Raw genomic sequence first — 10,770 nt, forward strand, 5'->3', positions numbered from 1 at the left:
CCATCGCCCCATCGCCGTATCTCGAAACAAGTATATTCACGGACGCATCGCCACGCCTTCGCTCGCGGTCGGTATCGAACACACGTGGTCAGCGGCGCAGCTCGCCCTCGCTCGCATCCTCGGGCGCGCGCCGCTCTGGGCAGCTCGCGCCGCCATTTCCCCACCCGCCCAAGCCGCAGGCGATCAAAGCGTTGAAGAGCATCCTGACGGAGGAGACGAAGTCGTTCAAAATCCACGACTACGTCGAAGTCGAAGAGCTCATGAGCGGAAATATGTGGGAAGACGAGGACGAGCTGCCAGTGGACTGTGTCAGGGATAAAGCGGACGACGATTCGGGGCACGATGGGGTGTGGCGGAGAGAGCGACGGGAAAGGCGACTGATGGAGCGTGTCAATCGTGATATTCGGCGACGCGATGGGAGTGAGTACCGTGCTCTCGTAATTGATATAGTACTCATGGCCATATCGCTTTGGCAGGTGTATTCGGCTCCTACGTTCAGGACTTGCCCGATTGCGCCATGGTGCCGGTCGTCATTGGCGGATACAGACACCATGTACCTGAAGTTGTGCATGCATGCACAGATGAGTTGTATAAGACGGGTACGCAAACCACCGCTCTGGGCTACTTCTCGCAGGTTGACGTGTAGTCGGCAGGCATTTACCATCATGATCTCTTTCGCACCTTGCCCAACCGCACCCGCCTACTCCACCTCGTCGCATACTTCGACAATCCGCAGCATTGTGCCCAGCTTCCGTCTCGGCCTTCGCTACCAAACCTTCCCTCCTTACCTCCCTCCACCAAACCCCGATTACCTTTGCATCGAGAGTCGTACTCTGAAGTCTGCGCTCTCCTGGTCACATATCTTACTTCTCTCCCAAAGCCACTCGTCCATCGCTCCCTTGTAGATGCTCTCTGGGCATGGTGCGTCTCGCCCTCAATAATTCGTGCCGAGCAGCGCCAGCGCAGGCATGGCGACGACGACGCATCCGAGTCTTCTTCGTCTGACTCTGACTTGGATGACGACACACCGAACTACAGCGCTCGGCTGCGCAAGCGTGAAGAGGCATTGCTCAACTTGCCATCTCTGCGAGTGCAGATTGCTATTGCCCGACAGGTGCTCCTCCTCCTTCCTCGGCGATACTTCTCGATACTCGCCTGTCTGCTCACATTCTTCGCGACGCTGCAAGTCTGTCCCGAGAACGGACTCACCCCGGAGGATGTCGGACGTATATTCGGCGGGGTGATCGTTGGCGGCAGGACTCCTAAGAAAGAATTGGCGCAGAGCAGGAGCGCGAGCAGCGGTGGAGATGCGACGACGGACGAAAGAGGCGGAGAGCGACAGGAGGAGCGGGGCAGTGTACGGGATATACGTGAGAAGGACGACAAGGGCCAGAGGATTGTTGCCTGGCTTGTGAAGCACTGGGAGCAGATCTCGACCGCATACGAGGCCGAAAGCGAAGAGCGTTTCGGACGCTGGCGGAGCCACTTGGCGTCACTATCGCGAAACGGCACGCAAGAAGACGTACAGAGGACGAGGTCGCGATCATGCTCAATGGTCGACCCGGGGAATGGAGAGAGTCGACACACCTTCGCTCAACAAGAGCGACAGAGCATCAGACAACCGCAACGGCAATCAGTCGATTGGCGAGATCGCAATCGCCCGACAGCGGCTTTCCGAGATAAAGATGAACAAAGTCCGAGACCGGGGATGAAGCATCGCCAGGCATTTGTCGACCGGGAAGGCGAGAAGAAGAGGCGGATGTCGATGTCTGCTCCATCAACAGAGAGCTCCGAGCCGGACGATCGCGATATACTGCTATCTCCGTTGGACTCGAATAGCATGACGCGACAGTCGCGGCCATCCGCGATCCCCGTTCGACAACGAGAAGAATCATTCCCTCCTCGCCAGGATAGGGCCGCGCTCGGTTTGAAATCGCTAGTTCCTCAGCAGATTAACATACCCGAAGAGGCTGTGGACGCCGAGCTGTTCGCAACCCCGGCGCCGTTCGATTTGGCCGTTGACGGTGCGGACGATGTTAGTATATACTCTACCGGTGAGCATAACATTAAATCCCGAGACCGTCCTACTGAAAGATTGTATTTTACAGCGAGTATGGACGAAGTTCATCACATGTACTCCAGCAGTCTCCTGCATGAAACGCTTCCTACTCTTGAACGATCGCTTGAGGTGGTCTTCGCCGACACTCCGCCGGTCCCGCCGCTGCACTGGTCGAAGCACCAAGATGTCCGTGGCTTGGGCGCCGCTGACGCATCAGCCATGTCGCGAGCTGTGCTCAGGCAGGAGAACGCGGAGCTAAGGAAACGGCTAGAGGAGGCATTGGGCGAGCGAGACCAGGCGAGGAAGGTGCTGAACGCTATGCGCGGGTTGGTGGGCAGTCAAGCAATGCTGGATAGCACATAGATGTCATCTAGGAATAGTGAACACGCTCTTCAACCAGGTTCGACAGGAAAGACTCTTCCAATCTGGAGTGATATCTTCGTGTTATTCCAACGATGTTTCATTACAACAAGGATATCGTACACCATTACTGACACATCCCACGACATGTGGGGACGATACTGGATACAAGCTCACAACGTAGATCACAGCATAACAACTGAATATGCATGAAACAACGAGCCTAAACACGCAAGCTTCCGCCGTCCTCCAACTAGTCTGTGCATGCGCTATCCGACGGGCTGCCCAACCGCGAACATGACGTTCCCACCCTGTTGTCGAACAATTTGATCCATGATTGCGAGCTCCTCCGCGCTGAAGTCGAGTGCAACTTGCGAGTGCACATGTGGGTCGAAGTGATATCCAACCCCGAGCTCGGGGACACCGAACGCCATCATGTCTGCTGGCGTTGACTGTACGGGAGACTGGCCGCCACCCGTGCTCCCGCAGCCGACTACGTCCGTGACCATGTTCATCTGCTGGCTGAGGCTGAATGAGTACCCAACATCAAGATCCATATCCGCGCCCGGGTGTACGCCGGGATGCGAGAATTCCACTGTGGGACTTGGCACTGTCGACGATGATGATGCGAAGAACTCTTTTGGTCCGTTCAGCATTGGCCAGCCGAGAGTCGACACCGTGGGACTACCCGGGAAGTACTGCAGCTCGTTCATCCCCGGGGCGCCGTTCGGTGGGGAGAGCGGTCCGGGTGGAGAAGTGAATGACGGCGCCGAGGACTCGTCGGTCGCGCTCCCGTTTCCTTTCCGTCCAATGCTGGACGCACTCGAGCTTGCTCGCGCACGTGCACGCTTATCGACGTTCTGCAGCTCAAATTTGAGGTTGGCGTCACCGCCGCGGAGAAGGAGGCGCGGTTTCAGGGTCTCGTCGAAAAAGTTCAGGAGAATCTCGCGCGCGCATTCAGCTGTCTCCCACGAGCGGCCAATAATGGAAAGATATTCCAGGCATGTTTCAACCTGCGAGAGCGACGATGCCAGTGTGACGCGCCCGAGCCGCGGACCGGAAATCGCCTGGATGGCTGAGAGGACGAACACAGTACCCGCAGAGAAAGTGAACTGGACATGGGTGGTCGAGACATAGCGGAGGTCATAATTGTTGTGCCATATTCCAAGCAGAAGCATCATATTCTCTGCGGCCCTATTGCAGAGCTGAAGGTTCGGATAAGAGAGCACGTTTTAGTATGTCACAGAGGCGTCTTCGACCAATAAACTCACCTTCACATGATCGATATCCACGTTCCCCGGTTTCGCGCGTCGATAGAACGGCCTATGTAGAAGGATGAATAGCCACCAGAACATGAGGTGCACAGTAAGTCTGTGCGGGAGCGCGGAAGGGCGAGTTGCTGCCGTGAGATCGACCTCAGGTGGGAGTGAATCTTTCCAGGCATTGAGCTCGATGCTGAGGAATGCAATATCAGGAGATGGCCACAAACAACGGACGATGACAGAACGTACTCAAGTTCGCTGACAACCTGCAGGTTTGGATGCCGGAAATCTGTCCCTAGACCATTTCTGGCAACATCTCCGTTAGTCGAAGCGCGCGTACGACCGCCGTGAGACGTACACGAAGTCCATAACTCTCCGCCCTATCCTCAAAAGTTCGCACGTCGCTTGAAAGACACTGGCGATGTTGCTTTTTTGCGGTGGCAATCTGGATGACTCCCAGACCCATGGCTCATGGTCGAACTCAGAGTCGACGAACGGCACAGGGATGACAGGCTCCTTGGGTGGTGCCATGGCACAGTCGCGTCCGATATAGAGCGACCAACATACATCCTAAAAATCTTAAATGAACCCCGCCTGGTGCTCAAAGGTATGTGCTACACACACCTGGCAGAAGGTCGTCCAGTACGCCCAATTGCGGTTATGCATGTCCGACTCTTTTATCCGTGCAGACTTGACAAGCGCTGAACAGTCGATTTGTAGGCCAACTAAATCGCTAAGGGCATTAACTGCCGCCCTTGCGTACACACGGACAGGTACTCACGAGCTTGGGTCATTCGCCCAGCCATACCTAGGCTCTGTCAGCATCGGCAATCACTTTTGAACCTGCAGATCAGCACCTACCAGCATACAAGAAACCTAAACTTTGTTCTCCTCTACTTGAATGGAACGTACTGAGAAGACTCAATGCGCCGACGACGCATACATTTGGCGTAAGACAGTCCTTCTCGAGATAGCTCTTGGCACGTCGCGCAAATAGTCGGCGAAACTCGATATTGTGAACGCGCGGATCGTCTGAATATGCTGTTGCGAGCGCGAGGAGCGCGTTGTGGAGCATCGGGGAATAATGGCTGAGTCGTGGTGGAGGCGCGGAGGGCGGGACGGAGAGCGCGCGATGCATGTCTCGCAAGAACAGGGTAGGGATTACGCGGAAGCACCATGAAGTGCAAAAGCGGAAGAGGAGATCCAGTAGTCTGTACATACGTCAATATATTTGCCATCTATACAACAAAAAGTAACAGGTAGACTTACCTATCGTGCTCGACGCGAGACAACGGGGCTTCCGGTGGTAAATGGCGGTTCCACTCAAAGACTGGAGCAGGTGCTTCTTGCACTACCTGGGTATTGCTTTCTGTCGGACTGGGACCGTCTGCATTTCGTTCCGGCGCGAGGCGATACGCTGACGTCGGGCCGTACAGTTCGAGGTCACCGTTCTGCAGCTAGAGGTACACCGAACAACGCGCCAAGGTAAGTGATAGGAATGTCATATGACATTCGAGGCCATGCGAATAGTGGCAGATAGATGAGAGCGTGTTGTTGTTCAGATAGCGCATGCGCGTCAATGTCGGAAGGAGTAGTTCGAGCATGAACGGTATAAAGTTGTATGCAACCACAGTGGGAAGGATTGGAGTTGAGAGACGAGACTCATGAGTCGTATGAGGTGGTCCTAGGACAAATGGACGTACCACGAGATGCCTGGTCGGCGCGATGAGCCGCTCAATCTCTGAGTCTACGTCCGAGTTGCCTGACGAATCCAAGTCATCGTCTCCGTGTGGTATACCATCATCGTGTTCTTCAAGTTTGGTGACAGGGGACGGGTGAGGGGAAAGAGACGACGACTGCCTGGTCGCATCAGAGACAGAACCCGATCGACGCGTCTGACTGCGAGAACTAGAGAGTTCACTTTCAAGTTCCTTGACGCGGGCCTCGAGGCTCTTGATATGATTCACTAGGCTTTCAAAGTGCTGCTGCGTCCGTGCTTTCTTCGCGGTCTCCCGTCCCCAGGTACACTGTGCAGCGGTCAGTTATCGGAATACACAGTATGATCGACGGACAACACACCTCGTCGGCTCTACCTGAGTCACGGCAAGGTCCACACACAGGCTGCTGGCCATCGCACTTACTCTTGCTGAAGAGGAATGAGCAGACTGGTTTAGATTAGCGGGGAAAGCTAACTAACCGACGGCGGCAGTGGTTGCAGGCCTGACGTGCGTAGGTTCCGCGGCCAGAGCCCGTCTTTGCAGGTTTCCGCTCGTCCTTCATGTCGAGAGGGGTCGGTGGTGATGGTGGTCGGCGCAGGAGTCAAGCGTGAGCTCGACGGGTGAGCTTGCCAGGAGTCGAGAAACGTATGGTTAGGGTTAGGCACACCTTGATCGAAGCGCGCGACAGCTGACGGAGGGCAATTACAAATCAGCAGTGCGGGGAGCCGCGAAGGAACGACTGGCGCACTCGACCTTCCTCGACGAGCAGGGTTCTTCATGCGGCGAGGACGGTTTCAAGAGCGACCAAGGGATATGCATGCTAGTGGGTCTTGCATCGACGATGCTGGCACGGAAGCTCATACATCATCAGTAGATCCGGCCCTAAATCGTCGCGCTCGCTGCTGGCCCTGCAACGAAAACACTTGTTGAACTACTTCGAGTTCACCCTCCATATCTGTTTCTAAATTCTTCAGTAACGCTACCTTACAGTGAGTCAGTGACACCGGACAGATGTAAGAGACGCATATAATCTTGTGCTTGCCCCTGAAAAGCACGACCTTATCAACAACTCGCCCACCAACGTTACGCACGCTAGGGCCGTCGGCTTTCTCATAATCAATCTCCACCAGTACAGCGATTACTGGAAAACACACCCATTTCCTACGCTGTTTTCGAGGCAGAAATAAGAGAGTCGAACTGAGCGAACAACTCCAACAGCTGGAGCTCTGGCTCGAGCCAACGGACATCGAACACGAGGTATCCGATGATATCTCTACTCTGACCTGCGTCAATGCCATTTAATATATGGCTTGTGCAGTATGTACCCCGCGCTCATGACGAGAAGTACGAGGCCCTCCTTGATCGTCCCGTCCGCTTTGCGGCCGAGCTCAATCCCAAAGGCGAGCCGCTCCCTCTCCCAGATGCTCCTTGCTCTTCACGCAGTGCGTGCGCGAGTCGCACACATGTCCGGAGATGCCGACTATATCTGGCTACTTCAACCTATAACGTGACATGTAAGCCGTCACTCTATGTTCACGGTTGCCTCGCTAATCACACCTACAGTCACGTTCTTCTCAATCGTTGCCACTAGTGTTCTCTTAAAAGGCTTATCTACTTGGCAACCCAGATCATCACGCTCATTGTGGGCTTTGTCATTTGCGTCGGCATCATCATCCTGCAGCTCACCAAGATCGACTCAACGCAGCTGAAGGTTCCTGGCCTTGATCGCCACTCGAAGATGCTCCTCCAGGCCGTACGCAGCAAGTCCGCCAGCGTCGACGAGGAGAACCTCGTTACACTCGAAAAACCAGGTATTGACATGCTCCGCGGCAACTTCGGCACAATGGGTATTACCATACGCGCGCGCACCGCACAGCGCATGAGCATGTCAAGTTGCGCTACTAACACTAGCTTGCGGAACCGACTCGGACCCAGCCTTAGCGAGGACGAGCAGGCCCACTACAACGTGACGAGTGGACCTGGCGATCAGCTCGCGGACCTGCAGAGATATCAACTACACGACTTGCCTATGCCCACCTGGGACAACATCTCGTTCGCGAGTGACGTCGTGTCGCCACGCAAGCAGACCATCAAGTCTGGCAACGAAGACCTGACTCGCAAGTAAGCGGCGTCGAATAGCTCGATACAAGCAACGGGATATCTCACTTCGTGGAAATGATAATTTTACTACGCATGTCTCTGACTGTCCCGGGGTGTGAGTAAGGCCGCTGCAGCCAGCAGTACGCCAGCCCTCTGGTAGACAGCGTTCGAGCTCAAACGGAACCCCCGCTCTCCTACACAGTCTCTTAGCTGCATCAATAATAAGACGGAAGATCCGATCGCACCTGCGCCGCAGAGCCTGCATCATCATCGCCCTCTCCTTGCGCAGTGTACACCTTCGAGGTAGTGCCCCTGCATCTGCTGCTGTGGATGAGCTCGACCAGGCCTTGGCACGCGCACATCAGGAAACACTGTTAGGCGCCGTAGTGGGGACTTCACTACCGAAGCGTCCGAAGCGTCCAAAGCTAGCGGCGCGCGGAGCTGCCTGCCGCGTAGCACAAGGAGTTGTGGTAGTGGCCTCGGAGCAGAGGCTCACCTTCCGTTTTCATTATAGCTACAGTTACTTAATTTCAGTAATACTGTAGTTTTACAACTGTAGTGGATGTCACACATCACAGGGCCCTCATCCTGTCCGTTATTTCACCTTTGTCACATGTCACAAAGGGGTCCATCCGGTTGTGACATCCGAGATTTGTCACAAAAAAAAAGACACATTTTTTCAGGCCTGCGGCACTCTGTAGTACTGTAGAATGTATTATCATACCAACAATGCTACCTAGATAAAATACTGTAGCCACACTCGGTCATTCATTAGCTGGCGGATGTTACAGGTCATTGAGGACCCATCTGCTTGTTTGGTTCGTGTTGAACGGATTAGTGTCTCAGGCAATCAGACTTGTTCTGGACTGTCTCACATATGTAACGCGCGCCGCGCATGGACATTTGTATGATAGCAGTTTCATTTTCTGATTTGAACATCATTTGTTTCATCCTCAGTAGCATATAAGGACTCACCCCTGATCTCCACTCTGCGTGCTCTTTTGCCTTTGCACCCAGAGTAAGCTTCCTTTATTGCCATTGCATTATGCCCTATGCTTACACTGTACTAGCTTACGGCGTTCTGCCTTTGTGTGTTAGGTACTAGGATGATGTGGGCTGCAGCACAGGTGTTTGGCGGATATGATTTCTTCATTCCTTGCCATACTACAAAACTTCTTTCTATTATTTGCACTGTCTTAGTATGAATCTTTTGCTCATGACATCAATGTTAGTGTTTATACAATAGTAATATTTTATAATAACAACAGAAGCTAAATTTATATCTAGTATAGTAATATGCAGGGCAAGGCTCAAAGTTCACAAGCTTTAGAGGCCTGGTTCAGAATCTCAAGCTAAGCTTGAACCTCATCAAAAAAACTCAAAGGTGCAAACAACGGCACTTACTTCTAAAAGACATGAAACATACTGGAGTTTGATGGAGTAACACCACTAAATGCTAGTGAGTGCATATTAATTTAGTTGTGGATGATATTGCTATACAAAGAGGTATGATACATGATGTATGAGTGTAAATATCTATTGTATTCATTATGAGCCTTTAAACATATCAGCCTATACTTGTAAGATCAGTTCATATTTGTTTAATGCTGCACTGCCTGGTGAAAGCTTGTACTGTAGCGGAGTGAACGGTACAAACTGGCCAGGAAGGCGTGACAGTTAACTTGCCCTCCATGCTACCAACCGGCCTGGGGTTATGCGTGACATGTTAGTTTGTGGGGGAAAATATTGGCTAATCAGGTGCTTCTGACAATCCTATCTGCAACTACAGCCCTTGCTGAAGGCTTAAAAGCAATGAAAAGGCCAAAGAAATAGTCATACTGCCTATAAAAACTGGCTTATGCTCCCTTCAGACCCTTGAAAAGCCATGAAGCGTGACAAGAAGACCGGAATTACAAACCGGTGAGGGGGTGCGTTATGCGTTACGGTTTGTACCGTTCGCTCTGCTACAGTAATGATGATCTCTTGGGTACAATTAGAGTTTAGATGGAGATTAAGTATTGAATGAGCTAGTTTATATGCTATGCTGCATCTGTCTCTGCAATTACAGCAAAGAGGTGTAGATTGTACTATTAAAAATAGCTAAGCAAATATCAATGATACCTCTACATGGTTACCAATATAATGGGGAGTGCCTATGAATATTTAGATGAATTTAAAATGTGTATACAGTGTGCAGTAGCAGGGCTAACCTTGAAAACACCAGCAAGTATGTTTGCGCTCATTTTAGGTGCCATAAGCGCCGGTGTCGGGAATATCCGGACACATCAAATGGTGTTCTCGCATGTTACGGATTATATCCGCATTTTAGCGGATTTATCTGAAATTTATCAGAAGGAAGACAGCCTTGTCATTCTGGCACCATTTTTGCTTTGAGAGGTACATCCAAACCTTTACCATTCTACTCTTCTTTTAGAGGGGGGTTGGTGGTTAAAATGTGGGTTGTGTGATTAAAAATCTGCAAGCACTGTGAAAAGAGTAAAATGCACTCTGGAGAGCACTTTCAGATGTAAATACTGTCAAATGGCAATATTCAGTGACTAACAAGAAAAATACCCGATCGCGCAGTGGCGTGCGATCAGGAAAGACATTATGTTGTAAATACTCATATGAAGCAATACCATGTAATGAAACAGTATTGTGTTAAAAACCCGATCGTGCAGCAGCGCGCGATCAGGAAAAACATCATATTGTAGACACTGATATGAAGCAATACCATGTGATGAAATAGTATTGTGTTAAAAACCTGATCGTGCAGCAGCGCGCGATCAGGAAAAACATCATATTGTAGACACTGATATGAAGCAATACCATGTAATGAAATAGTATTATGTTAAAAACCCGATCGTGCAGCGGCGCGCGATCAGGAAAAACATCATATTGTAGACACTGATATCAAGCAATACTATATGATGAAACAGCATTGTGTTAATAACCCAATCATGCAGCAGCGCGCAATCAGGAAACACATTGTATTGTAGACACTCATATAAAGTGAGACTGTGTAATGAAACAGTATTGTGTTAATAACCCAATCATGCAGTGGCGCATGATCAGGAAGAACATGCTACAGACACTCGTATAAAGTGATACCATGTGATGAGGTGGTATTCTGTTAATAACCCAATCATGCAGTAGTGTTCAATTAGAGAAAACATCATATTGTAGACATATATAAAGCAATATCATGTGATAAAACAGTATTGTGTTAATAATCTGATTGTGCAGTGGCATGCAATCAGAAAAGGCATCA

The 10,770-nt window shown here is 51.4% G+C and overlaps 3 protein-coding genes across 3 annotated transcripts; 2 read left to right on the plus strand and 1 right to left on the minus strand.

Moving 5' to 3' along the window:
* The first annotated feature begins 805 nt into the window (after positions 1-805).
* Positions 806-2,464, plus strand: PHACADRAFT_251053 (uncharacterized protein). The gene is made up of 2 exons (XM_007392637.1): positions 806-2,054; positions 2,109-2,464. Exons 1-2 carry the CDS (start codon positions 1,841-1,843, stop codon positions 2,420-2,422), a joined length of 528 nt encoding a protein of 175 aa, XP_007392699.1. The 5' UTR covers positions 806-1,840; the 3' UTR covers positions 2,423-2,464.
* Positions 2,465-2,505: 41 nt separating this feature from the next.
* On the minus strand, positions 2,506-5,983 carry PHACADRAFT_251056 (uncharacterized protein). Its single transcript, XM_007392638.1, has 11 exons — positions 5,879-5,983; positions 5,761-5,827; positions 5,385-5,708; positions 4,951-5,138; positions 4,543-4,892; positions 4,463-4,489; positions 4,306-4,406; positions 4,040-4,251; positions 3,931-3,987; positions 3,691-3,874; positions 2,506-3,624 (listed from the first exon to the last, which is right to left on the minus strand). The coding sequence occupies exons 1-11, from the start codon at positions 5,959-5,961 to the stop codon at positions 2,689-2,691; spliced, it is 2,529 nt and encodes an 842-aa protein (XP_007392700.1). The 5' UTR covers positions 5,962-5,983; the 3' UTR covers positions 2,506-2,688.
* Positions 5,984-6,965: 982 nt separating this feature from the next.
* Positions 6,966-7,594, plus strand: PHACADRAFT_251058 (uncharacterized protein). The gene has a single exon (XM_007392639.1). The coding sequence runs from the start codon at positions 7,138-7,140 to the stop codon at positions 7,522-7,524; it is 387 nt and encodes a 128-aa protein (XP_007392701.1). The 5' UTR covers positions 6,966-7,137; the 3' UTR covers positions 7,525-7,594.
* Positions 7,595-10,770: the final 3,176 nt, after the last annotated feature.

The sequence above is a fragment of the Phanerochaete carnosa genome (genome assembly GCF_000300595.1).
Source record: "Phanerochaete carnosa HHB-10118-sp unplaced genomic scaffold PHACAscaffold_2, whole genome shotgun sequence".
Classification (NCBI taxonomy): Eukaryota; Fungi; Basidiomycota; class Agaricomycetes; order Polyporales; family Phanerochaetaceae; genus Phanerochaete; species Phanerochaete carnosa.